Source organism: Chroicocephalus ridibundus, chromosome 3, assembly GCF_963924245.1.
Source record: "Chroicocephalus ridibundus chromosome 3, bChrRid1.1, whole genome shotgun sequence".
Taxonomy (NCBI): Eukaryota; Metazoa; Chordata; class Aves; order Charadriiformes; family Laridae; genus Chroicocephalus; species Chroicocephalus ridibundus.
Window position 1 is genome coordinate 58,920,229 of NC_086286.1, and position 27,918 is coordinate 58,948,146.

General features: G+C 37.3%; 1 protein-coding gene across 1 annotated transcript in view; it reads left to right on the top strand.

Annotated features, from left to right (window-relative positions):
* CCDC170 (coiled-coil domain containing 170) overlaps positions 1-24,038 on the top strand; it is a 45,491-nt gene extending 21,453 nt beyond the window's left edge. Inside the window, exons 6-11 of the mRNA XM_063329306.1 lie at positions 5,860-6,177; positions 12,576-12,776; positions 14,519-14,692; positions 15,902-16,144; positions 17,043-17,279; positions 23,026-24,038. Of these exons, the coding sequence (XP_063185376.1) occupies positions 5,860-6,177; positions 12,576-12,776; positions 14,519-14,692; positions 15,902-16,144; positions 17,043-17,279; positions 23,026-23,226 (1,374 nt within the window). The 3' untranslated portion in view covers positions 23,227-24,038. The remainder of the gene's footprint in view (positions 1-5,859; positions 6,178-12,575; positions 12,777-14,518; positions 14,693-15,901; positions 16,145-17,042; positions 17,280-23,025) is intronic.
* The last annotated feature ends 3,880 nt before the right edge of the window (positions 24,039-27,918 follow it).

A 27,918-nucleotide genomic window follows, 5' to 3' on the forward strand; every position in this document is an offset into this window, starting at 1 on the left:
GTAAACGATAAATTTATCTGTTCCCCTCTCAGCCTCACTGCATCACAATAGCAAACAGCAAACTAATAGCGTCTCAAAATTAGTATAAGTAACAAAAGAAAGCCACCAAGCTTTTTTTGTTGTAATGTATTACTTTTCTTTTATAATTCTGAACTTCGTTCATTTCTGACCAAATATTGCAAAAGCTTGCTCCTGGAATTCTGTAAATATCATGCATACCTTTATTCTGGCAGCGCTAGATTTCAGATTTGCATTTGATGTAAATAACTTTTAAATGCTGCCAAGATTTCTTGACTGAGAATCAGAATACCTGGTATTTCTTTCTGTATGTCCAGACAGTGATTGTTGATTATTATAATAATAATTACAGAATTATAAAATTATTTGAGAATGTCCGTAGGTCCTTAAGAAATGTCTTATTTGCTCTAACCAAGTTACTTTCTAGTGTTTAATAAATTCCTATATAGTATTTATTTAAGCTATAGAAGAAGATGCATATATTATTCTTCTTCCAGATGAATTTGCCTTTCATACAGCATTGCCATTGGTAAACCACAAGAATTGGTAAACTGACTTATTCTGTTTCACATCTTCACTGATGATTCAACCTGGAAATATTTGTAATTCCCCGTGAAGTGTTATTTTAAACATCTGTTTTGCAAAGATGTGCACCATGCAATGTCTTTAAAGAACATTTTAAAAATATAGTCAAGCAATTTTAATTAATATAAATATATCTGTATGTACTACTGATGCAAAATTAACCAAGAAAATACTCTTCAGTATTCAATACTGACTTGTGTTAAATTATTTTATTAATGAATAAAATTTATCTAAGTAGCATCTAATCAGTATACATTTCTTAAAATCAATTGATTGTGTGAAAACATAGTTAATTAAAATCAAAACTTATTATTTAAGGAAATTGATTAAACTTGAGAAACATGCATATGTGTTGAATATACCCAAATACTTTTGTTGTAGGAGACACAACAAATGATTTTAGCTTTTTCTTGTCCCAATAGATAAATAAAATAATGAGATTCTCAGTTCGAACCTGATTTATTTTACTTTATAAGATGTCATTAAGAAAATACACATTAGGGACAGGTTTCAGCAGGCATCACAAATGTTTCCAGGCTGAATCATCAGAGAAGATGGGAGATAAGAGCAAGCTAGTTTACAGGCCTTGTGATACAACAGTGGTAACTGGTACTGCTGGTGTAAGAATTCACTTGGATACCTGCATTTTCTTTTATACCTTATTACTTCTGTTAATGTAATGTGGTTTTATTTGTATATGTATGTGTGATTGACTTGTGTAACGTGTAATGAGACCCTGATGCTGATTCAGGTGCCAGTATTAATAGAACCATAGAATCATTTAGGTTAGAAAAGACCTTTGAGATCATTGAGTCCAACTGTAAACCTAACACTGCCAAGTCGACCACTAAACCATGTCCCAAAGTGCCACATTTGCCCATCTTTTAAATACCTCCAGGGATGGTGACTCAACCACTTCCCTGGGCAGCCTGTTCCAATGCTTAATAACCCTTTCAGTGTAATTTTTTTTCCTAATATCCAATCTAGGTCTCTCCTGGTGCAACTTGAGGCCATTTTCTCTTGTCCTATCACCTGTTGCTTGGAGAAGAGACTGACCCCCACCTCTCTACACCCTCCTTTCAGGTAGTTGTAGAGAGTGATAAGGTCTCCCCTCAGCCTCCTTTTCTCCAGGCTGAACAACCCCAGCTCTCTCAGCTGCTCCTTATAAGACTTGTGCTCTAGACCCTTCAACAGCTTCGTTGCTCTTTTCTGGACCCGCTCCAGCACCTCAGTGTCTTTTTTTGTGGTGAGGGGCCCAAAACTTGACACAGCATTTGAGGTGGGGCCTCACCAGTGCCAAGTACAGGGAGACAATGATTTCCTGAGTCCTACTCACCACACTGTTCCTGATACAGGCCAGGATGCCGTTTGCCTTCTTGGCCACCTGGGCACGCTGCTGGCTCATATTCAGCCGGCAGTTGGCCAACACCCCCAGGTCCTTTTCTGCCAGGCAGCTCTCCAGCCACTCTTCCCCAAGCCTGTAGCACTGCATGGGGTTGTTGTGCCCCAAGTGCAGGACCCATCACTTGGCCTTGTTGAACCTTATACAATTGGCCTTGGCCCATCGATCCAGCCTGCCCAGGTCCCTCTGTAGAGCCTTCCTACCCTCAAGCAGATCAACACTCCCACCCAACTTGGTGTCGTCTGCAAACTTACCGAGGGCACACTCAATCCCCTCATCCAGATCATTGATAAAGATATTAAAGAGAACTAGCCCCAATAATGAGCCCTGGGGAATACCACTCATGACTGTCTGCCAGATGGATTTAACTCCATTAAAGTTAGGTAAATGAGCAATTAAATTTGTGTTTACTTACAACCATAATAAAGTGTTATAGCACTTTTGGGATGTGGACCTGTTGTGTTTTGTCTGAATCTGCTTCAGTTGTGCTGGTGTTTTTTTTTTTTGTTTGGGTTTGTTTGTTTGGTTGTTGTTTTTTTTTTTTTTTTTTTTTTTAAGAAGGGAGAACTGGATGAGGTAATTCAAAGCCCTGGAACACTGAGTTTGACTGCCTGAATCACTTTGGAGTAGGTAGTGTTCACTCAGACATTCTAAAGAAATTCACAGAATCACAGAATGGTTCGGGTTGGAAGGGACCTTAAAGATCATCTAGTTCCAACCCCCCTGCCATGGGCAGGGACACCTCCCACTAGACCAGGCTGCTCAAAGTCTCATCCAGCCTGGCCTTGAACACCTCCAGGGACGGGGCATCCACAGCTTCCCTGGGCAACCTGTTCTGGTGTCTCACCACCCTCGCAGTAAAGAATTTCTTCCTGATATCCAATCTACATCTACCCTCTTTGAGTTTGAGGCCATTACCCCGTGTCCTATCATTACACTCCCTGATAAAGAGTTCCTCCCCATCCTTCCTGCAGGCCCCCTTCAGGTACTGGAAGGCCGCTATAAGGTCTCCCTGGAGCCCTCTCTTCTCCAGGCTCAACAACCCCAGCTCCCTCAGCCTGTAAATTCAAAGTTGAAATAGATTAATTATTAGCTATACTATGTAATCTGACACTTAGAAGTGCCTCAGAAATAGTAATTAATTTGACTGGTATCCACTTCGAAAAAAAAAGATTATTGGATGAAATGACAGACCAACAGACCTTATATGTGTATAGGACATGTTAGTTGAAATCTTGAGAAATATGAAAGAATAGAGTATATTAAGGAAGAGATATCACAGCTTTAAAAAATGCATTGTAGATATTGAGATCAACAGAGTGAGAATATGTATTAATATGTATTATTACTTGAAAGATCTTATCCCTTCTTGTTTACTCTGTTTCATTTGTCTGCCTCTTTAATGTGATCATATCTCCCTCACTTTGTTTTGCAGTGCTAAATGCAGCTCTTTAGACATTCCGCATGGAAGAGTCCCTCTCTTTCTCTGCTTAAAAGGGAAGCAATTTTCTCCACCTGTTACAGCTTGAATGCATTCTCTGTGAAGGCAGCTGACCTAATATTGAACACATGATTTCTTGTGAGGGAGGCCTTGCCAATGTCTTGTGCAATGGTCTGGGTATTCTTACATCTTTTCTAGTCTCAAGCAGGTAGGGTGCTAGTGGGTGAGCGTGGGTAGGCTATGTCCCAGCCTGAATGGGTAACTTTAAGTACAGCGCTGCGCCATATGTGACATTTTGCTCTGGTCTCGGATAGTTGAAGAACATTTGGTGCTGCTTTCCACATCTGCAGGTGAGCACAGCTGTGATAGACTTGCTGCATCTCTGGTATCTAACAACGCGTCTAACAAAGCGTCATTGACATGGTCTACCCAGGGTAAATCCACCTAATGTCTAATGCTGTTCTCTTTGAACATCAGTTCCCATAATTATTCCTGTTTTCAAAATTTGTTGTGTGTCAGTGTTAGGTAGCTTTTTTGACCCTACAAGCTGGGTACCAAAACCTTCATATAATTCAGAGCTATGGGACATTAGCCATAAGTGTTGAGGAGCCAAAGAGGAAACATGAGCTGTTGCGGTTCCATCCTTTTAGTCTTCTGTGGTGTAAATTGTTTTATCCGCTTGCCCTGATCACTTAGGCTCTTAGAGGTTTCTTTGTAGTTGGGATACCACCTTTACGTGTTGCAGTCCCTAAATTTCTGGATACCATTCAACGTTCAGGCTGCCCTTGCTGAAGCTAGCCAGTGTAAATGCTCTCCATTCAAGAGAGGTTTCAAGGAGGATTGTTAAAAATTTTAATTTTTTTAATTTTACGGGTTTTCATTCTGTAAATTGCTTGTGGTTTTTTTTGTTTGTTTGTTTGTTTTTTGTTTTTGTTTTGTAATGTTTGGGCATCAACAGGCTTGCAGTTCCTTATTTTATACCTTGATCTTTTGATTCAACTGTGTTTGTTTGCAGATGTTCACAATTTGAAACAAGATTGTAATTAGGTAAGCTCCCTGGTACTGGCAAACTACTTTTGCAGTGTCTTTCTGAAAGGGAAAATACAAACTACTGAAAACTGTCATTGAAAAAAACCACTCTTTATTCTTTGCTGTAATTACCATAATGGAATTCTGAGCACAGGTGGGAATTTTCTATTAATAGGACTTGTTTAGACTAAAAAAGAGAAAATGGCAAGGAATCATGCCAACATTTGTTTCCAAGAGAGTTCTACAATTACTTTAGAAAGGGGTAGTAAAAAATAATTTCCTAAATGACAGGGTTTGTTTTGGTTTGTTTTCATTTTGTGTTTGCATGTTTGCCTTTTTGAAGCTATTTAAAATTTTTAGTATTTTTAGTATTGTATATTTATATTTTATTTCCATGGGTGACTTCCAAACTCCATTTTTGTCCATCCTCACTGCTGATCTACATAAATACTCGCAGATTTACTACTTGATTGGCATATATTCCATTAATACAAATGACTTGCCATGCTACACAGCAAGCACATGTAGACCCTGAGAGACCCCCGAGTGGTCACCATATTCACAGCTGCCCTGAAACAATTCTCCTCCAACAAACTCCAATGTAGACAATCTTAGTTTGTATCATTCCACTTACTGAGCCTCTACTAAATAACTGAAAATTCCAGAGAAATTTAATCACTCTCTATAAATACGCCATCCTTTGGCATAATTTTGTCTTGTGTGAAGTAATACTCTTTCCCGTTTGTTCCTATGAATCAGTTAATACCCTGAGAATTTTTATTTTATTTCACTGCAAATTTTATTCTTGTATATGAATGTGTAAGCACTCTTAACATTGATATTGTCGGGAGAGGAAAGAGGTACAGAAGTTGACTGAACGAGAGATGATTTTTTCTTTATATGTAGATGGGTTATTTTTCTATCATTTTTCTATCATCATTTGCTTTTGCGTCATGGGTCAGGATACACAGTTCTGTCTGCCCATCCCATCCCATTCTTTCCCCTCTGAGGATAGTACTTCGGCTTTATTTGTGTTACATCTTGTTCACCGTTTGTTTTTGAAGTCCATATTATTTGAATGAAAAAATAAGATAGCAATAGTTTTACCAAAAAAAAATTGTTTTTTGTTTACTTGCGAATTTTATTCATGTATTACTTCATGCAGGCCAGTGCAAGAGGTTAGTCTATAGTGTGATTGCAGCAGACTTTGGGCTTTCATCAATTTCAGTGGGTGTTCTCCTATGAAGCCCTGATGTTGAGCCCATAGGAGCAATATTGGGTCCTAATTTCTCTACCTGCAGTACCTGCTTCTGAGTTATTCCCTGCTTTGTGAGGGGATTATAAGAAACTTTAAAAACTTGGTTTAATCTTTCATGTATTTTAGGATCTTGACAGTGCTACCATAGAAAGACAGAGTTTGGAGAAGAAGATCAGAAACCTCCAAGATAAACTGAGTGCTAATCAGAAAGCTTTGGATGCCTCGAAGCTGGAACTGCACGATCTGAAGAAATCTTCCAGTGAGCTGGGTGGAAGCTTGAAGAGCAGCAGAGAAGAGGCCAGGACTGCTCAGAGCTCTTTAGAGGCTTTTAAAGAGCAAATTGCTACCCTACTCTGTGGTGGATCTGCAAAAGTTAAACCTTCCGAGAAGGCCATTTTGGAGAGGATCCAAGAAATAAATTGCAAAGAGCAGAGTAAAGAAATAGTAAGTTAGCAACTACTGCACTCACCCAATGTGTGTATTTATTCTCTTTGTATTCTTTTTCATTTTATTTATCTGTTAGAGTGTTTGTTCCCTCTGCTCAGGTTTTGAAATTACAAAGCCCTTTCATTTTGTTGTCTATTGATTTGAAATAATAGGTGAAAAGCATCTATGTTTTATTAAGTAGGAGAAAGTCAGAAATGAAATTAATAATAGATGCTGTTAACAAGAAAATACATGGAATGGCCTTTCAGTTAAGACATAATTTTGGTTTAGTGCCACTTAGCAGACATCAAAAGTGGCTGCATGGTCGCTATGATTTAGTGGAACATGTGAACAAGTATGGATTTGCTGCTAAAATAGTGACTTCAAGGACAGACTTGTTCCTCAAAGCAGACATAATTGATGCGTTGCCCCAGGCAACTTCTTTCCCTCCAATCGTCAAAACCTGCAACTAACAAGAAAAAAAGTATTTTTACAATTACAGTTAAATATTGTTGAAACTGTTAACTGTTCGCCATCTAGGAGAAAGGCAATAGGAAGGCAGCTAGGTGTGCTAACGCTCTGGCTGGATGCAGTTTGGCTGGTAGTGTTTGCAAAGGTGTGCTTGCCTGTACGGGCAGAGAAGGGACAGCTCAGGAGGAAGGTGAACCAGAATATAGTCTGACCAACGTCAGTATCCCAACACTGCACTGAAGTTTCTCACTCGCTTACATGAGCGTATATTAATTTTGCCAGTGAGGACTATTATATAATTACAAGTCACACACTAAATCAAAAGCTGTTTTTACTGAGCCACTGAAAAACAACTTCTGTGTCCTTGCCAGATTTTAAGATTCTAGAATCTCCTGCTGATGTGATAGTTTTTTATGTTAGCAAATTTTTTTGTATTCTGACCAAAATCAGAAATAGGTCTTGAAAGTACCCCTGTGCATTCTGATTAAATATTTTGTTAAAAAACAGCTCACCCATACCATAGTTTGAGAGTTAGTATGCCAAATTTCAATGAAAACAAACTTTGTGAAAATTATTAAATTTGAGAGGGCTCCACTGAAGTGGATGTGTGGCAACAACATTTTAATATAGAAGCTCTTTACAGTTTTGCTATATGTAATGGAGTGTTGTTTCCACAAACAAAAAGCTTTCAAATTGAAATCTAATGAGAATTTTATGGGCATGTGTGTTTGCACTATTTGTTGTTTTGGCATACAGTACACTCTGTTGAGATGTTGATTATTTTGAGAACTGCTGAGAAAGGGAAATTTAAGTTGACTGGTAGCTATTGAGTGAAAAGGTTTTGCTCCTGGGAATGCTTTCAGGTGATCTGCTGCTTTTGTAAGATTCATCTGCGGCTAAGTCCATTTACTTAACTGCATTGAGCAACTATTGGTCTCTTTGTGGATATACTACAGTATATGCATAGTGCGTGCTACTCATTTCAGTTCTTATTGTTCCTGATATTATTCCTTCATATTAGCTTTACATGCTGGCTTGCCCACTTGATCATCCTGCAGATCGGTGATATTGGGGAGGATTCAAACTCAATATTTATTTTGTTGCAGATAGGAACTTTTCCAGCTGCTTGAGAGGAATGCGACTGGTTCTCCAAGTAACAGCATTGCTTGGAGAAGTCACATTCTGTTGCAGAGAACTACTGTAAAATATACAATAATCAACTATTCTTTTTCTAAACAGCTGTGATTATTCTTATTTTAGAGGTAAAGATACTGATGTTCAGAAAAACAGGTAGTTTTCTATAACAGTGTTAAAATTCATTTATTTGGGTGCTATGCTCTAGCCTCTCTCTCTCTCCTAGAAAGACCTGCTGACTTTTGCAATGCAAAGTAACTCCCCTTTTTTTGGGCGGGGGTCTGAGGATGGAGACTGATTTGCTTTTCAGTATTATTGCTATCAAGATGAAATATATGTGCTAAAAGGAAGCCTTTATTACTAAGGCAGCGCAGGTATCAGCTCCAATCTGCCACTGCCTAAATCTGTGCTTTGGAACTAAGATGCTAGTCTTACAGTTGGCAGCTTTTGTTTGTTTATTTTCATATAGTAGAGGAGCTATGTCAGGTGTGTCTAGTGTAGCATTCTGCCTCTGCTAGGAAATACAGTAATTGCCTGCTATACTTGTGTCAGTACTCCTCCAAAATGCTAGTCCTTTCTAAACAAAAAAAAGTTGACTCAGTTTCCTGAACCATAAGTATTAGCTTTAAATTTAATACTGCTTGGTGAATTTGGTGGTTGTAGTTGAATGATGAAGTTTTGTGGATCATTGTATTTGCTAAGTATGTTAAGCGGTGAAGTTTTAATGTTTTACTGCTATGACTCAGTTTGAAAAATTTATTTGCATTGCCCCAAAGTGAACTATGTTACTAAAGTACTGCTGGCATCTATTCTCAGAAGAGTTTCTACATTAAGATTAGGGGCTTTGAAATAACTAAGCTAAAATGCCAATATGGTGCACCTGTGAATCTGTTTCTAGTAGAACATAGACTGTCACCAAAAAGTTGTTTTTCAGTGAGCTACTTTTCTTTCTGCAAATCAGAATTTAAAAAAAGCATTTTCTAAGGTTCCATTTGTAAGGAATATACATGTTGGTATGTATGTGTCAATCAGATTCCTATTGCATCTCTGGGTGAATTTCTTTCCAGGTTTGGATATAACATCAGTGTTAGGATATGCATGCTTTACTATTAGTCAATCAAGAAAAAGGTTAATTGTCTTCAGATAGGATTTCTTATAGACTTTTCAGTAAACTGTCCTGCCTTAAGTAAAAGACCCACAAAAGCGAATCATTAAAGTTCTTGGCAGGGCAAATTAGCCTGTAGCATTGCTGGTGCCCAAGTTAGCTTGTTTCAAAACACCCCCTTTGTGGCTGCAATCCAGCAGCAATGCCAGAACAGCTAGGGGTATGAATGTCAAGTGCTTGCTGATGGAAATTAAAAATGTGCGAATAAATACGCTAATGTATAACAGCAGGAAGTTTACAGTTAGGTCTTTCCCTAAGAAAAGATTGTTTCATTTTTGACAGGGTATTTCTGCAAGCAACTTGCCTTTGCAAACTAGATTAGTGGGATCAGGAAAAAACAATGCAAGAATCTGAGAAAGAGGACCCTCCCTGATTGAGTGTTTTGATGCCTTCTCTAAACAGGTTTTGGTTTTTCATTTTTAAATCATCACTGCAGCTTCTCTGGGAGTTTTGTGTATAGGATCATATATACCAGATGAACTAGCAAAAAGTTTATCTTTACGTCCAAGCCTTGTCAGCTATGTCTGGCTTACCTCTGCACATGCACCTGTCAAACAGAGCTGTGAAAAGTTTATATTTTAAAAGCCCTGTGAGAAAATTATTCACTGCAACTGCTATAGTCAGATTTTCTGTGAAATCTGAAATTCTCTTGAAGGTTATGTCTCCTAATTACGGTGATTTTGGTATCTGAAGGGCATCTGAGTTAGTCATAGTCTGTATATTAGCCCTTAGCATTAACATTAGCAAAAATCATAATTTCATTCGAAAAAAATCAGCATATACTCTGACAATGTCCAGTGATAGCTATTCTATTGCAGGATGAAGAATCTGCTTTGAATCAGTGTCCTAGTGATCTCTTCAGCAGTTATAGTAAGATGTGTGTCATCTGAATATGTTTGGACAACTCTTGAGAGCTTTTGTCATTTATTATTTGTAACATACCAGAGGAGTTCACGGACACCTGGAGTCCAAGGCAAGCAAATATTCTCAGTTCATACAGAGCTCAGCCCTAGTTATGAGGTCTCTGGGTTCCGGTCCTTTCTGTTTAATAAATTTTGTTGCGGATCTGTTGCAGCAATTTAAATTCATGTGGCCAAAACCGTTTATCTTGACTATCTACAATTCATCTGACTGTAGATTATCTTAATTTTATCAGGTTTTGTCATTGCATATTGAATTAAATGCCAAAATTGATTAGGCTTTACTGCTGCTCCCATTAAAATCTTCTGTTCTTGTTTCTTGATGATTTTTATGGTGATGTCATAAGTGCATACTTAGCTTTAGGGATTTATCCTCTTTATCCTTCCAAACAAAAGAATTGAGTGGAAAACAATTTGTGAAATTAAATTAAACATTGATAAAAGCAGAGTAATATACGTACTGACTTAGGGCTGACCAAGGAAACCCCAACCAACTAGAATGTGAGAAATTATTAGGAAAAAAGTTGAGAAGAAAATGAAAACCATAATTATGCCACTGTATAAATCCATGGCTGCTGCATTCTGAGTAGCACATACAGTTATGATAGTTCATTCGAAAAAAGGGTCTTCAAAAAGTAGTGGAAAAGGCCATGAGAGTGTCTAGAGGCTTCTATGCAAGGAAAGACTCAACAGACAAGAACTTTTCAGTTTGGGATGGTGAGTGCAATGCAGTAAAGCAAAATACAAATTGTAAGTACCATGATAAGAGATGTGGCAGCTCTAATGCTTTTCAGCTAGTAGGGATCATAAAAAAAAAATTGTACTAGGTGCGTATCTGTGTGCATATATGAGTACATAGAAAACAGTGGAAGTTTAAGATAACATCTTACCAAACCAGAACAGTATAGCTTACTGATTGTTAATATAATACTAAGAAGATGAGAATATTTAGTTGTGTTCGAAAAGAAGAAAAACAAAAAGCCACTATGATGTGAAGGACCTTGTAACTTCATTCTACATGCTGCTTTTTGGCATTTATCCTAAGTCCATCACATGTCTGTGCCTGTGACTTTTGGTCTGTTGAGGGAAATGTCCTACCAACTGCATAGCTGTGGCCCACTTTCTGTTCTGGTGTGCTGTGGGGCTGGGCCTGGGGCTTGCACATGCCCTCTTCTTAGTACAAGAGAAAATAAAAGCTTAGCACAAGCGAAAAATAAAGTTCAGGAAGATCTTACTGAGGGTTATTTAGTTGCAGCAGGGGTGAACCCTGCCATCCCCAAGGTAGGAGTTGCCTCTGGAAATGGGTATTTGCAACTTGTAGCACAAGAAATAAAAGGTGTTAGTTTGAAATCATCTGGTAGCCACATTAAAACAAAAAGCAGGAGGTGTTTTTTTGCAGGCTGGTTGATCAAGCTGCACATGCCCTTGTCACAGAAAATTGTGGAGGTCAGAACTGCAAGACCAAAAATGCAGCCTTTTTAAGTTGCTGGATACAGACATGGGTTGGGTAATAAGGGTGCAGCTCTGTTTTAGGAAATCTCTAAGTTGTTGATTATCCCTAAGCCAAGGATGAAGGTTGTTCCAGGATGCTCTGGAAGATAAACTGACAGCTTGGTGGTTTTGTGGTCTCACTTTCTGTGGTATGATCCCTCACCTTCTCATGCTTACGGACCTTTGAAGCCTGTGAAAGCCCCATGCAACTGGGCTGCTTCCACAGTCGCTCTGCAGCCCGACAAAGGGGCCATGGCTTCTCTGGCAGCAGCATGTTGCTGTGTCACCAAGTTACTGAAAGCTTTTTTTTTTTTTTTTCAGTCTTGCTGAGTGATATGTGATGCAGAAAAACAAAAAGTGTGTGCGTGTTTGCAGTTTTATTATTGTTTAGTGTTTTCTACCACTGTATGAGCAGCAGTAATTTCTCAATGTTTTTTAGGTGAGTTGGGTGCAAACTATTGTTTGTATTTAATTGCAGGATTTCGTGTGCTTATAATTCATTTTATTAACAGGAGACAAACAGATGCTTAAAATGAAGAGTCTGCTTGGAGATGAGTGTCTGAATATGGAGTTACAAATGCAACATAATTATGTAACTGGAAGTGTTTTCAGAATTGTTAGTCTAGTTTCTTGTTATGATGAGATTTTATCCTTTTAGCCTTGGCCTTTGCCTTGGATTCCAGAAATTATTATTTTTGGTGTTTTTTTTAAAGCAAAATCTTTTAGTTAAACACCCTTTAACAGCTAACAATGGGGAAGCACTCCTCTGAGACTTAGTTATCCACATCTACATTCTCACCTACAAGCTTGCATACATTTTCTAAATCACTTATCTGTTTTTTTCACTCAGCTCCTCGATAGACTAGTGAATTTTTGGCTGATTTTAAAGAATGTTAGCTGATTGCCAGGTATTGCTAGTTTGCTAACATCTTTGGAAAGTTTATGTCTAAATTAGTTTGTATTAATTTTTGTAGATGTTAGCTCCGTTTAGTCAGTTGACTCATCTTAAAGACCGTTTCTGCTGTTCACGTTTGGATGTCTCACATGTTACCACTTTGCCATTTTCTCCTGGTAATTACAACAGATTTTTCTCTTTTTGTCTTTTTAAATGCATGTATTTTAAAGATAGATATTTTATGCTCTTTTTAATAATTTGAGGATGCATCTTTCATATCTTTCTGACATTTCCACACTCACCTAACCCCATATGTTTTGTCGGTTTGCTTGCTCCCTAGATGGTATCTCAGCTTGAAACCCAAATAGCTAAATTGACTGAAGCTTTGGAAAATCAGACAAGACTGTATCAAGAAGCTCTGGAGAGGAGCAGGAAAGCTGAAAAATCTTCTGAAACTTTCCAGGATCAACTGAAACACTTGGAAGAGGAATTACTGTCCGTAGATCTGATGCAAGATGGTTTGAAGCTTGAGAAGCAAAAAGTAATTGCATGCATTGTTTTCTTTTGTATAAAAGTCATTAAAGATTGTATTGCATTGATCAGCTGGAGTATTGCAGTACTACAAGTAATGCAAATTAGCAAAGTCAGGTGTCATATAGGGAGTAGTAATATCTTTTCTTTGACTGACAATTTTAGTTGGAAAAAGTAGCAAAGCTTTTGAGTTCTAAATCCATTTAATGTGAACAAAAACCCAGATTAAAAGTAGTCTCTGTAAATACATTAAAAGTCCTTCAAGAATTCTCTGATCTCAAAGCTTTCTCTGATCTCTGTCTTTCTCTAATGTATCATCTGGTCTGCAGCCTCTCAAGATTTTGCAGTCTTTGATTCTTTTACATCCTTAGACCATCAAGGCTACCAGGATTTTTTTTTTTTATTAATTGTGTGAATGAATACACTGTTAGCCTATAGCACACTGAGTTTGAAAAATGACATAGTACCTGGGAAGCTAAACCAGCCATCCAATACAGCTAAGAAAGACAAAGTTGTAGCGTGTTACCAGGCCAAGATCAATGCTTAGAAAGTTGAATTTGCAAAGAATCAACGATTTGGTGCTGTCTGTTTTGCATTGGTTTATGATACAATAACTTTTGTGAATGAAGCATCCACCGCCACATTGGGAGCAAACCAGAAAATGGAGCTGTCCTTCCCCTCTGCTTCCTCTGTGAAGAACATGTGGCCCTAGTTTCTTAATTCCTCTCTAGATTTTGCTGAAATAAAGAGATTTTTGTTGTGATTTTTTTTTCCTGTTAATGAATAACTTCAGTGTTTTCTGCTGCTGCTGTTTTTAACTTTTTGAACCAGAAGCATCATGAAACAAAAAGAGATTCTTGCTATGTTGTATAGTCTTGGGCTCAAGCAACAGTTATGGAACTGGTTTGTTGTTGTTTGTTTGGTTTTTTTTCCTCTTTGTTGTTTCTTTGCAAAGATTATGACCTGCAACAGAAGTAAGAGAAAACAAAAGTAAATGTAGGCTCTGGATTTTGCAAGAGAGGCTAATTGAGACCAGGAAACTAATGCAATTTTAAAAGAGCTAGCAGGGTAGGACAAAATCAGGAAAAAAAAGATTAAATAATATTTGGTATTCACATCAGTAAACCAGATAGAGATACAATTAAGATAATCTTTAAAGCAATTTGCAAACCAGTAACTGTTATCTCTAATAAAACTTGCTGTTCCAAAGATAGGCAAACGGCTGATCATGTTAACATTCCTGCGTCTCTTCAGACTACATCAGATCTCACCCCTGGCATTGCTGATACCAGTTTTACATGTTTTAGGCTCACAGTAGTGGGCAACCGCAGCGCTTGCAATTAATTGGGATGTAGCTGTCCTTTCTAACTTCTCCCTGCCAGTGCATGGTTGTGTAAAGCAGCAGAGATACAGACGGGAACGGGAGTCAGAAGCAAGACACAAATACCTAGTGCTCTTCTTACTGCAGAGGAGCAAAACCAAATCCAGTCTTGCTGAGAAGATAAATACAGTAGGTCCAGGGATTTATGAACAAAATAAACGTTGACTAAAAAAGTACAAATGGAGAATTTGCAATTATGTCGGGAGCATGTACTACAAACATACCCTTTCAGTATGTTATTTCTTGTAGCTAGTGGACGTGGCTATGTGTAGTTGGTTGACAGTGTAGGAGGAATGGCTTTTAAATTGTACATCAGAATTTTTCATGAAGTTTTATTATTCTTTTACCCACTTTTTCACATCTTTTCTTAGTATCTGAAATTTCTGGAGCAACTTAATGAGAAGATGAAGCTGGATAGCCTAGCAGCAGAGGTTGGATTTGATATGAATGTGGATGCGATTCTAGCCCGGGTAGAGCAGTTAGTGAAACTGGAAGGTGATGCAGTGATTGAAAACAAGACAATGGCATATAGCCTAAGAAGGAAGGTAGGCAAAAAGGACATATCGTTACCATTTGCTTCAAAGATAAACATTGTTATGGCTATATTTCTATAGTGGCTTGCTGGAAGCAGCAGATTGGAGCTTCGTATATGTACAAGGAATTTCAAAGATGTCCATTACTTAAAAAGAATTGGTAAGGTTTGCAAACTGTGCAAACAGACTGCGTATTAAACAACTAAACCCACAAGTTGGTTAAATACATGATAATGCTTTTCACAGCTTCTTAAATATATAAAGTTATGCATGTTTATATGTCTGTATATATCTACTTTTTAATACACATTTATAATATACTTCTGTAAGCAACTACTGTTGATATTTAAATCTAAATGGGTCTGCTGGGAAGGGGGGCCTCTTACTTCTCTAGAAACTTAATAGGATGTCGGTTGTAATTCACTAAGAATTTCAAGATTTCCAACAAGAACTGTGCACCTTTAGGAGGAAATCTGTTCAAATTTGGTCAGACACCCTCCACCATCCTGTTACAATAGAGTGAAATCTTCTGGTTTTAGGCTTATCAGAATGGTTTAGAGCTTAGAATTAGGTTTGTTTAAGGTTTAAAACAACACTGTATTTTTTTCTGGAAGCAACTGCCTCTCTGGCAGGATGTATAGTATGTATGTTAATACTCCTCAGATGTTCCATAGTAAAGCCTGGCAGCTCAGCTCAGGTAAACTGAAAACAGGTAGCTCACTGAGCACCAAAATTACAAAACTAAGCTGCTGGGCCTTGTATTGGAGCAGTGTATGAAAGCTTTCTTATTTCTGTAAGTTGGTTCTCCTTCTTGCACACTAGTCTTAATTAACTGTTTAAAGATGGAAATATTGTAAGCTACCGCCACTGAAACCACTGTCTCCTTAATGAATCTCTCTTACCTCTTGCATTTGACTGGTGTCTCATATTTCAGACAATCTCAGATGTTTTGAATGATGCACAAGTATTTATGTTCACTATATGTAAATTCATTCTAAAAGGTAGTGCACAAATTCAGGGGTGGAAAAGCACAATGAATTGGTAATATAAGAGATACCAAGTTAGTGTATATATGCTTCTACTGCTTTACCGAATTTTCAAGAGAGGAATAGAGTTCAGGTTAAATGTGCAACAAAGGGATTAAATTTCCAAAACAATCTGTCTAGTACTATTGTCTTTCACATCTATTTTTTTCAAATATCCTTGTGTTTGTAAAACTAGTTGAAGACTCAGAAAGAAAAACTTGAAAGCAAAGAGCTGCACGTGAACCTTCTGCGTCAGAAAATAACCCAGCTGGAAGAAGAGAAGCAAGTAAGGTCTGCCTTAGCTGTGGAGAGGGATGAGGCCAATCTCGCTGTCAGAAAGTTACAGAAGATGATGGAGAGGCTACAGAAGCAGCTTAATCTGGCAAGGGAAACAAATACTGATCTCAAAGCCAAGCTGTCTGAAACCAATGAACTTAAGGTGAGTTAAAAGGTTACATTTGTGCTGCTGTCCATTTTTCTATTCCAGTTGGATATAGCTGAGTTCATTTACAATAAATGTGTTCATGGGGAACTGCCCAAACCCATGTAGATGGGGAAAGCAAATATAATATTACAATGTTTTGGGTATTTTGCAATTTGTCTTGAAATACTAAGTAGCATCTGTAAAGTACAATGTAAATTTGCAGGCTAGTTTAAGAAAAATGCAGTATATGCATCCCTTTCTTTCTTGTTAATATTGCTGTAATCTTATATTTTTCCATACATTGCTCACAGAAGATCTATTCTGACAGGTATGGAGGGGAAAAAAGGCCTTTTTTTCCCCCACATAAACCAGGCAAGATGCTAAATTTTCATTGTTCCTGTGTTTTATTACATTGCAGCAGTAATAAATTACCTTTATTACCTGCTTTAACTCAGGTGAAAACAAGTAGTTTGCAGTTATTGATAGCTTGCCACTGCTGGAACAAAAGCAAGATTGATTTCATGTGAGTTTCTGTCTTGTGGTTGATGGAGTGAAGTAGATAAGTAGGTGCATATTACAACTGAAGGATTTTTACCAGCAAAACATGTGGCAACTCTTTTTCATACTATTTTTCCAGGGGCTATCAGAGAGTGAACTCTTACTGTGGGTTTTTGTCTGTTCAGTTACCTCTTTTCTCAACACCTGTAGAGAATTAACTGTCTTGGAAACTAAAATCTTTTTCTAAATTGAGTTGAGAAGTTAATAACTTTTCAGTTCACATGTACATGTGATTTCATCAAGAACTCATAAGACACCACATTAAAGTGCTTACTTATGATTACTCCTGAGTGTTATTTTTTTTCATGTTAGATTAAAAAGTGTGACAAATTTAACATTACTTTATGTTATGCAGATCAAAACTTTGGAGCAGAACAGAACAATAGAAGAACTCAATAAGTCTCAAGGCAAATTGGAAAGAATGAAAGAAAAGGCTGAGAAACAACTTACTTCTGTCAAATCAGAACTTCTTTTAAAGGAGCGTAAAGCTGCTGAAGACAAAGAAAAAACCAAAAATACGTTAGAATCAGTTACCAGTGAGATGAAGATGCTTAAAACAACCCTTGCAGAATTGGAAAAAAGAGAGAGACAGGTGGGTGTGTAGGTATTTGACAACTGCCAGCTGTCACTTAGAATATAAGAATGTGGTATATGTGGACCAGTTATCCAGCTGTGATGAAAAATTTTGTGAACATTATTAAACAAGGAAATTTCAGTTCACACTTGTGAGCCAGAGTGGCAGTTGCGATTCTGAGAGGCAAAGCTACTTTTCAAGTTATATATGCCACAGAATAAATAATAAATACAGACATTGTTTTATTTGCTCACTGAAAAATATTGTATCACCTTTTGGAGAAGTATAAAAATGCTTTAAAATCCTGGTATCTTTTTAAGGTGTGTTTTTTCCATATATCTTAGGTATAAAACTTGCACATTACCATGCATGGGTCGTAAATTCAAAGAATGTCAGAAAAGACCAGAAAATTCAAACCAAAACAAACCAGACCAAATACTTAATGTAATTATTTTGGACCAATTTGTGACATATAACTTTGTTAAACTTTAGGTAAGAAAAATTTTTGTGGTAACTCACTTTGGGGCGGGTATAAGGAGTTTGTGGGAAACACATTAATAAATGTGTTCTATTATAATTTTAAAAAATTGAGAAGTATGGATGTCATTGCCCTGCTTATTGTGTCGTATAGCAACATTATAGGTGGCATAATTATTAAAGCCAATGGGCTTTTTTTGAAGTAAAAAATGTGTAATTTTAAATTCCTTATTCCAACTGCTTAGAACTTTGTCAGTTTTTCCAGCTAAAATTTTTACTCTATATGTCTGCCTTAGCAATGACTCCGGATAAAATTTAAGAATGCTATTTCAAAAAATTAGTCTAGGAAAATACTGGTTTGCTCACATGGAGGAAAGCCCAGCAACCTGGGGATCTTTCTTCCTGAAAAGCTTTAGCACTGTTTTGTTTTATAATGAAGGTTAGAAATTTGGCAGGAAAATTTAATTTTTCATATGTCTCATGAGAAAACAAAGCATCCTGCACACAGAAGTAGTTATGAATTATATTCAGGAAATTATTCCATGGAGTCATACATTGAGTACTTGCTAAAAACTCAGAAATGTTGCATTTTTTCTGACTAAACCCAAGGCGTTTCAAGCCACTTGAATACGTTTGCAGTTTAAGTGGGCTACAAAATGCAGAATGCTCAAGCACAGCATAGCACTAGTTCCCAAGCTTTCTGGGTACTGAATGAAAAGCGTCAGCTTATAATTCGTCAGCATCCACAATCATCTGCATCACAGGAACATTTCAAATGTGTGCAGGTGGAACTGGGAGCAAAGCTGTTTGCGAAACTGATGCCTGGTAGTTGTGCAGTGCTGATTAGCAGTAATGACATTTTGAGACTATAAGAATTGCCAGTAATATTCATAGCATACTCTTCTGTATCTTAACAGTTTATTTAGCTAAAATCTGTCTTTAAAATAAAGAATTTGTTCTAAACTCTCTGTCTCTCTCTCACTAACTAACACTTGAGGTTTTTTTTCCTGACTTCTCCTGAACCATTACCTAAGGAGGATTCCTTCCTTATCCCTAACCCTGTGTAGTTCTTCACCTGCTTTGGACTCGCTCATTCTTCCTTCTCGGGGAAGCTAAACAAGACCAGGCTTCTCTCACTCTCTGTAAAAGGTAGTGAATGCAGACATCAAATACTTCTCTGAGCAGATGTGCATATATTTAATCTGAATGTAAGCACAGCCATCTCATCTCTGTGTGTGTGTGCATGTTAAGAAAACTAGTAGAAACTGAAATTGCTGTTACCTGATGGAGTTGTTGATGTGGCCAAGTTGACCGCTTGTACATGCATTTGCATGTTTTTTTCAGTTATACCCTGCTTTTCTTGGATATCACTATGTGTAACATTAAATAACATCATAATATTGCATGGCTATTTTCCATGCTGTTGAAATTAAAAGTATGCAGAATTTAACTACTGCCAGCTGGTTAAGACATTGATTTGTCTTGTGATCATAAAGAAAGGCAGAAGATAGCTAAGTGAAGTCAGAAATTAATATTGGATTCAAATAATTTAAAATTAACTCATAATTGGGATTTAACACAGTGTTTCTAGTTGTTTTTCACTCTTTAGACTAGTAATTCCTACTAAGTTTAAGAGGAAAAATTAGCTTTGGTGTTTCTGTGTTTTGTTCCTTTTTTTAAAATTTTTTTTTTGCACAGAATGCACAGAATCAAAGCATCTAAAAGCATCTGTTAGAAATGAAGTCCTGTAAACAGGGTGTAATAAAATTGCCAATGTGCTTTAAGGTTAACAATTAACTGGTGACTGTAGCAAATACCAACAAAGCATGCATAGTCTTGGGTAGACATATAAAACTGTTAGAAAAAAATGGTGTTCAAAGCATTATTAAATCATACTACAGAGTAAAAAACAGAGAGGTAAAGCTATATGTGAAGAGTCATAAAAGTAGAGATTACTAGAATGGATGTATTAGAGGGGAATTACTTGTATATATTGAAATGTTACAAGTGTAAGTGTAAGTTTACAGATACCTGTACTGGATTTCCTCTGCCTGTGGGGTGAACAGAAAACTCTTCTGACTTCATATATCATTATTGCATATTTCTGAATATAAATAAATATCAGCATAGCTGCCATTTGTTTTAATAAGACTAGATAAAGGGTATGCATACTGACTGATGAGGAAAAGATGTTCACAGGGGCTGATAACAACAGTATGTGACCACTGCAGTCAACTTCAGATTAAAATCTGAATATATTTTATTTTTAGAGAAATTTAACTCAAATCCTGATTTGCAGTAGTACTTGGAGCAAGAATATAAATGTCAACATTTCGCTTGAGATTTTGATGGTTTTGTTATAAGGATTTTTTCCAGTCTTAGTTTCCTCCCCCCCCATTTTTTTTTTCTTTTTATTGGAATAAGATCCCTTCTACTTTCCTGTAGCTACAGGGTAAAACCAAAATGCAGTGTCTAATTTTTACTTCTGCTTCCCCTCCTAGTATCTTGGATTAATGCTCTAAATTTCATTCATTTCCCCTCTTTTACTTCAGATGATTTTACTCACTGGATGGAAGGTGCAAAGAAAATTATCATGAGTGCTTACTGTTGTAGCAAACCTTTGGTTTTGAGTCTTTGGTGATGTTTATCTTTTATTATTTCTCTCCCTTACTTCATATTGTAACTATCTTAGAAATATTAACTGCTATTGAAGAAAGCCTTAAATAGAGAGTTAGCTGGTACTTCTATTAGCTTGTAGTATTTCAGCAGAACTGTTCTGTTCTAAATACCTCTGTTGTATTGTTTTTAAAGTTGAAATACTTTTCTCATCTATTTTTTTTTCTAGGTCTTAAATGTTTTAGTGCAAGGTTTAAAAAAGTTATTCATGATGCGCTTACAGCACTATATTCACTTAAGATTATAAACACACATCTTGCTCTGCATGAGATGTGATAGTGTTCTAAAGATCGTCCAGCGTGTATCGTCTATTGCTTCCGGAGTTTTTAAAATTCAGATTGATGTCCTCTGGTGGGGCACTTTTACATCCAAGAGTGATGTTTCTCTTTGTCAGTTTATGTGGAGAGTTTCTCTTTGTAGTCAACCCTTTTCTGCATTTTCACTGGACTACAGCTTTGTCTGCACCGTACTTTATATGCCACAATATAATAGTCAGAAAGGTTGTTTTTTGTCTAAGAGTTATTCCATTACAGTGGATAAAAATCCTCAATTTAAAATTTGCATAAATGAATGGCTTAGAGGATTTCTTTAAGGGCTCTGTGTGCTTTCCAGTTTAGGTTATCTGCTGATGAAAGTTATTGAATTCTTAACATATTTATTGTCCATTCAATATAGCTGTGACCTGCTTTCCCCATCAGAAATAAAGAGTGAGATGGTTGTGTGTATGTTTTTTATTTGTATCTATTCCCTCTGTCAAAATTCTGCCCGATCAATAATCTGCATCAAATTTAATTTGATTGCATTTGATACATGGTTGTAGTGCTATTTGGTTTACTCACAATTGCTGTAATTCTGTTGAACATCTTGCAATAGCAAAAATATGAGAGCAAGAAATTTGGTGCAAAGCGCAGACCCTGGGATCCGTTGGGTTTGTTGTATAGGTGACTTATGGGGGTTTAATTCATCCAAAGACTAGATCTTTGCAGAGGGCTGCTTGATCTTTTAACACAAAGTACGTATGGAAACAGATTCCAGCTGTGCTGCCTGCTTGTCCTGTCTGAGATCCAGATGTTTTAAAAAAATCTTTAGCTTCTGCTAATTTGTACTTGCCTAGCATACTGCCAGAGCCCCACATCACTGACCTTCCTTGCTTGGTGTCAAAGAGAATGTATGGCAACTTGGGGGTTCTTGGTGTTACATTGTTCCAACATTTCATCCAAGACATTGCACTGCCTTGGTAAGACAGGATAGCTGGGACTGAATTCTCAAATCTTTCTGCCCTGTACTGTCTTGATTTCCATATTTGTTTTTCTGAACTGATGTCAGCTCCTTAGGGTTTGTACTGGGATGGAACAAACTGTCTTTGGCAAAGTCTTGGAACAGAAACCTTGTTTTCGGGGTTTTTGCAGCTTGCCTCACAGATGTTGCGACTGCTTTAGAGTTGTTCTGCACAGTATTCTTGGGCATGGACAAGTGTCTCAGGAATGCTTTTATCTCTGTTTCAGGAGTGTGTTTATCTCCTGCTTACCATTACCCGTCAGCGTGATCGGTGGACTGAGGGTGCTGCCACACCAGAGCTTGAGTCCGGCTTCTTGATGGTTTTGATGTTTCTGTGACATTTTGAGTCTCTGTCATGTTTGGGAATAGGGATCTTGACGTTCAAATAGATAGCAAGACAAACATATTTCCTTAAATAGGAACATTTTCCTCTTTTAATTGTGCGTAGATTATAAGGCATTGGTCATTTGGGCTGTGTAATGCATTATTCATTGAAGAGGCATTGAAGTTTGACTTATAATGATCCATAGTGTGCGTTGAGAAGAGTAAATCAGCGTTCATGTTCATCTGATCTTAAGTTTTCAATCTGGTTGCTGGTGGAGTCACTAGTGATGACAATTACTTGTGGATGTCTGTCCATGTGGAACTGCAGAGAGAAAGCTGGTTTCTTTAATTACTTTGCCAAATACCCTTCCTATGATATATTTTCAGCAGCTGCACACAGAAGAAAAATGAGCATTTCCCAGGCTGCATCTTGAATTTTGGCTGCATCCTGATTCCAAGTCAAAGTCAGACGGAAGGGTGTGCCAAACCTTCACCTTTTGTCTAACTTCCTCCTTTCTGCTGTGGTTTCCACAAGAAAGTGCAGGGTGAAGGGGAGTGGTGGCAGGCAGTGGTCAGGAGCTTGAGGTCAGGACCAGCAACTTCACCTGTGCCCACAGGGATGTGCCCACCAGAGTTTCCAGTAGTCTGTATAGTTTGCAGTCATCTGGGTCAACTACAACTCCTCTTCAAGTCTTTTCCTCAGTTTTCATTGTTGAGGGAAGATACGCCTGTGAAGGATACTAAAGAATACTTGAAACTGCATTTTGTGTTCAAGGTACTTAACATCTCAGCTATTTACTTGTTTTTTTTTTTATTTGAGGTACACCCCAAAAGGCTGTTTTCATCCTCTTCAGCTCTCTGTATTGAGCAACTGCAGAAATTCCTATATTTTGCGCTACTAATACAAATGCTTGTGTTTGTATGCATGCATATATGTATATGTTTTTCCAGGCACTTGCTTTGCTTGATATTTAATTTATTAGTAATTCCTTTCTGCTTGCTCTTGCAGCTGGCAGACTTCCGAGAGGTCGTCTCGCGGATGCTGGGCCTCCACACTGCCAGCCTGGCTCTTCCTGACTATGAAATCATTACACGTCTTGAAGGGTTGATTCGCTCTCATCACCACCACTACTTCCCCTGTGTCTGCCTCAAAGATGTGACAAGGGCACCAGAGGAACACTCACCAAGAAACATACAGCTTCTTCACTGAAACACGCGTATTGTAAGGAGACAGAACGAAGTAAAATTTTTTTTTTTAGTGCTCCCCTACCTGCTAGACATGCATAGAAAACAGATATTTATTTCTGTTCCTTGCTCTACAGATACCGTCTTGGGCTGATTTTTAGTGTTTCAGTAGGGAGACTGAGCTGAATGGATAGAGTAAAGCCAGCAGCCTAGAGACAGCAAACAGAAAATCCCTGGGCAGCATAGTACTTCTGGTATGAAAATGATTGGCAATACGTGAACAATGTATAGCCCTTCATTTTCATTGCAGAGGCACTGAAGGTATGAGCCACCGGAGGTCAGTTCACAGTCTTGGGAAGTACTTGGTAATGAGCGTCAGCTTCAGTAACATTCCTTGTGTTTTGCCTCTGGGTGACAGGGATGAAATAAAATGGGGGTTGTCCTGCTGCTGTTCCACTTGCAAAATGGACCTCTCTGCATTTTTACACATGAGGACTTGAGCTTCAAGAGAGTCAGCTGAAAGTTAGATAGAGGACTGTCACAATTTTGGAACAAGGGATTTTTTTTCTTCTTCTCTTGTTTTCCTCAGTCCGCTCTTGTGCCAAAACAAAAAGTTATGCTTTTTCAGCAAAGGCTCTTTCACAGGCTTCAGCCATGTGCCTGATGTAGATATATTTGGTAAAATTGCATGTTGTCCTTGGTCATGGTGCCTTGAAAATTTTTCTTCTGGCTCCTGTATTCTTTGGGCAGTTAATCCGTAGGCCAAATGAGGGGCACATCTGAGTTAGTAACAAGTTACTTTAAAATGCTTATCCGCTACAGAAAATAGTTGAATTACTGAAGTTTTTCTTTTCAGAAAAGCAACGATGAGGTGTCCAAAATCACCTCTTCATCACAAAATCTGCTTGTCTATTACCCTTTCTGAATGTTGTTAAACTTCATGATTTTTTTTAAAGAAATTTGAACAATAAAACTGTTTTAATGGCACACTCAAACACGATTCTGTTTTTTTTTTTTTCACTTCTCTCTTCCATTTATATATTTTATATGGGTGTGTAAAACAGTAAGGCTTACCTATTTATTTCTGACCATTGTGAACTTCCTAAAGTATCTCACCAAGTGATAAACCACTCAATAAAACTGAGCACAGTATTTTAAGAAAAATGAGACTTTTTCAAGTAACTGTGGTAATTTTGGTATCTGGCTAGGGACTCAAAGCATTATAGATTGCTTTTATTTCACCTGCCTACGAAGAATCATTTCTCAGTGACCTGTTAGTAAAAAAAATAAAAAACACCCAAGCTTTTGCAAAATCAGTCATTTGAGGAGATATGGTAAATCATATATTCATATGCTCCTGTGGCTACCTAGATTAAAAATAATTTCCTTTCTTGTTTTATAATGTAACTTTTTTTTTCAAGTAAAGTGAATGGAATAAAGGAAAAGAAGTTAATATTAAGTTATATAGACTTAAACTTAGGAAAGCACCACAATTTCAAAGTAAAATAAAAGATTGAAATGTAAATATTTTTAGTCATGATACGTTGGTTTGTAATATAGAGGATGGAAAAGGATGTCATAATTTTCTAATTCTTTGTGAGAGAATACAAGTAGTTTCAGCTTGTGTTTTGCTCATTCTGTAGGCACTTCTCCTTGAGGTATTACTAAACAACAAAACCCATTTCTCAATATTTATTAACCCACGTTAATAAATATTATACAAAGCATATTTTACCATATTTTGAAAGTTAAATAAACTGCATTACAAAATTAGGTCCGTTCAGCCTAGATAATACATTCATAACTTTAAGAAATAGTCTCTGAGAATGCCAGTCATAAAGTAAGTATGCATATTTGGCCATATTTTGTGGTTGTGAGGTGATTTCCTAATGTCACCCAGGAGACTGAAAATCTCCTGCCGTGCTCCGCAGTCCTGTATCCTGCCGCCCCCTGACCAGCCGTGGCACCAGCAGTGAAGTTCTAGCACCACAGAAGCCACCAGCAAAGTTCTCTGAATTACTTCAGAGGAGGCAGGTTTTCACATGGAGTTGGTAGCAAAGCTTGATTACTGTCTTGCCTATTAAGCCAACAGAAAGTAGAATAAGGGTTTTCTAATGCCTTGGTTTTCTTTTCTTTTTTTTTTTTTTTTTTACACAGCAGATCTGTGTTTTTTGAAATATTAATGCTAATGTTCATCAAGGAATATGGCCTCTTAGCTGACTATTAATATTCCCTGTATTTGCTTTGCTTTTGGAAGAGTACCGACATCTGTGTTCACTTAGCCAAAGCAAATACTGAAGAAAAAAAAAAAGTAAAGAAGTAATTTGACATGAACAAAGTTCAGGTGATTTTTGACCCATGTAATTTAATTAACCCCTGAACAAAGTTTAAACTGACTTGCAATCTTTCTTTAAGGTTTGTTTTATACAACATTGAACTTAATCTTCCTTTTGGGAAAAAAAAAAACCAAACTAAAGCAGGCTTATGAATGTTTTCAACATTTGTTTTGAACGTTTTCTTATGTTTTAAACCAAGATGTATTCAACACAAGACAGATCTGATTGATAGAACTCTGGAAGTGTGCGCTAAGGCTGTGTCAGCGGACACCCCTCTTCCAGTAGATTATTTTTACTTTGTTTGTTTGTATTGATAAAAGGTATGGGATTAAGAATTTGCTGTCTCTTCATAATTACTCTTTTATTGTGGTAAAGGATTCTGGATTTATCAACAGAATACATATTAAAAAAAAGTAATATGTATGAAATCACAGAATGGTACAGTTACAGGGCTAGATATTTTTCCTCCGTGTAATAGCTGAACCAACTCCAATGAAGACAACTTCATTATTTCACATTGGCAGTGTTAAAAAAGGAGAAATGCGGCAAATTAAAATGTTGCAGTTGTAGATATTTAATTGAAATAATTTATATGCCATAAACATTGTAATAATAAAATGAAAATGCCCATAGAAAAATGAGTGTTGTAACATAAGTGTATTAAAATATATACAACTGAATTTTTGTCAGTACAGCATATTGTTGATAATGCATTCTTCAAAACACAGGATTTAATGCAGTAGAACCACGATTCCTCAAAGAAATTAAGTGCGAAAGCATTAAAATGCTTCGCTGAATTAGAATTGGGAAGCATAAACACAGCTCACATTAAATTACTCTTCAACTTATTTTGTGCTAAAGTTTATTATTACTGCAGAAAGCAGTTTGCTTGCTTTTCCTCATTTTCTTTCTGTGGATGATGTGTGCGTCATCCGTGTTTTCCCAGGGCTGTTCAGGTCCTGGATTATTTTGCACATTATGATGGTGCAGGGGAGGGGAAATATGGATGACCCAAGTCATAATAGAATTTAAATAAAAAAGAGTAGGCAGTGAATCAGGCACATTTCTAGAGAAAAAAACTAGGGGATCTTCTGTTCTCCCAAACTTTTTCATAAGAAATAGAAGTATTTTTAAAGACTACAGCTGCTGACCATTTCTCTTGACCATCAAAGAGAAAAAGGGGGAGGAACGGAACAAAAAGAAGTGAAATTCTCTGTGAATTTAGCGAAAACGGATCTCTGATATTACTGAAGCATAGAAAATAAAATTAGTTAACTATGTGGAAAATAGAGAAAATGATAGTTTGCCAGAATAGAAATTGGAAAGAACATTCAAACATAATCCTTTTTGAATGGTAGATTTCAGATTGCTTTGTTCTTCTGTCAAAACAAGTAAGAATCCTCTATGGCAATTCTGGAAGAAAGGAGGATGACTTTATTAGACTGTACTCATAATTACTCAGGAATAACTGAGTCAGAAATAAAAGATCAACAAAACAAGACAATTTGCTTGAACAAAACAGAGAACTTTTCTGACAGTTTCAGCATCAGCTAATGAGCCATGAGACGAAGAATAACACTTCTTTTCAGAAGACAATAAATAAAACAGTTGAGAGATGTTTTCTTATTTTTTTTTCCCGATGATTACTTATACTCTTGGTAAGTAGGAGAAACAAGAAAAAGAAGATTACAGTGTGAGCAGATGGGGCCCAAACTGTTACCTTTCAGGTGGTCCCAGGTAGAGAAACCAACTGTCAGATGGCTTTTGGTAATGCTGTGGATGGGACTGGAGAGCAGCAAATCTCTCCAGGCTGGGAGATGAACAGGATCAGGCCCCTGGATATGTATGTGGAGCACCTCTCCTATGAGGACAGGCTGAGAGGGTTGGGGTTGTTCAGCCTGGAGAAAAGAAGGCTCCAGGGAGACCTTCTAGTGCCTAAAGGGGGCCTACAGGAAAGCTGGGCACAGACTTTTTGGCAGAGCCTGTAGTGATAGGACAAGGGGTAATGGTTTTAAACTAAAAGAGTGTAGATTCAGACTACACATAAGGAAGAAAATTTTTACCATGAAACATTGGCACAGGTTGTCTAGAGAGGTAGTGGAGGCCCCATCCCTGGAAACATTCAAGGTCAGGTTGGACGGGGCTTTCAGCAACCTGATGTAGTTGAAGACGTCCCTGCTCCTTGCAGGGGGGTTGGTCTAGATGACCTTTAAAGGTCCCTTCCAACCCAAACTATTCTATGATTCTGTGTTTAAAATATGATTTCTTTTTTTAAATGTAACGTTAGGGTGTTGGGTGGGGAAGATGTGTGCTTGGTCATAAGCCAAACATTCAATTTTCTATTCATATTATTTTTAAGTGGGCCATTGAATGTAATTTAA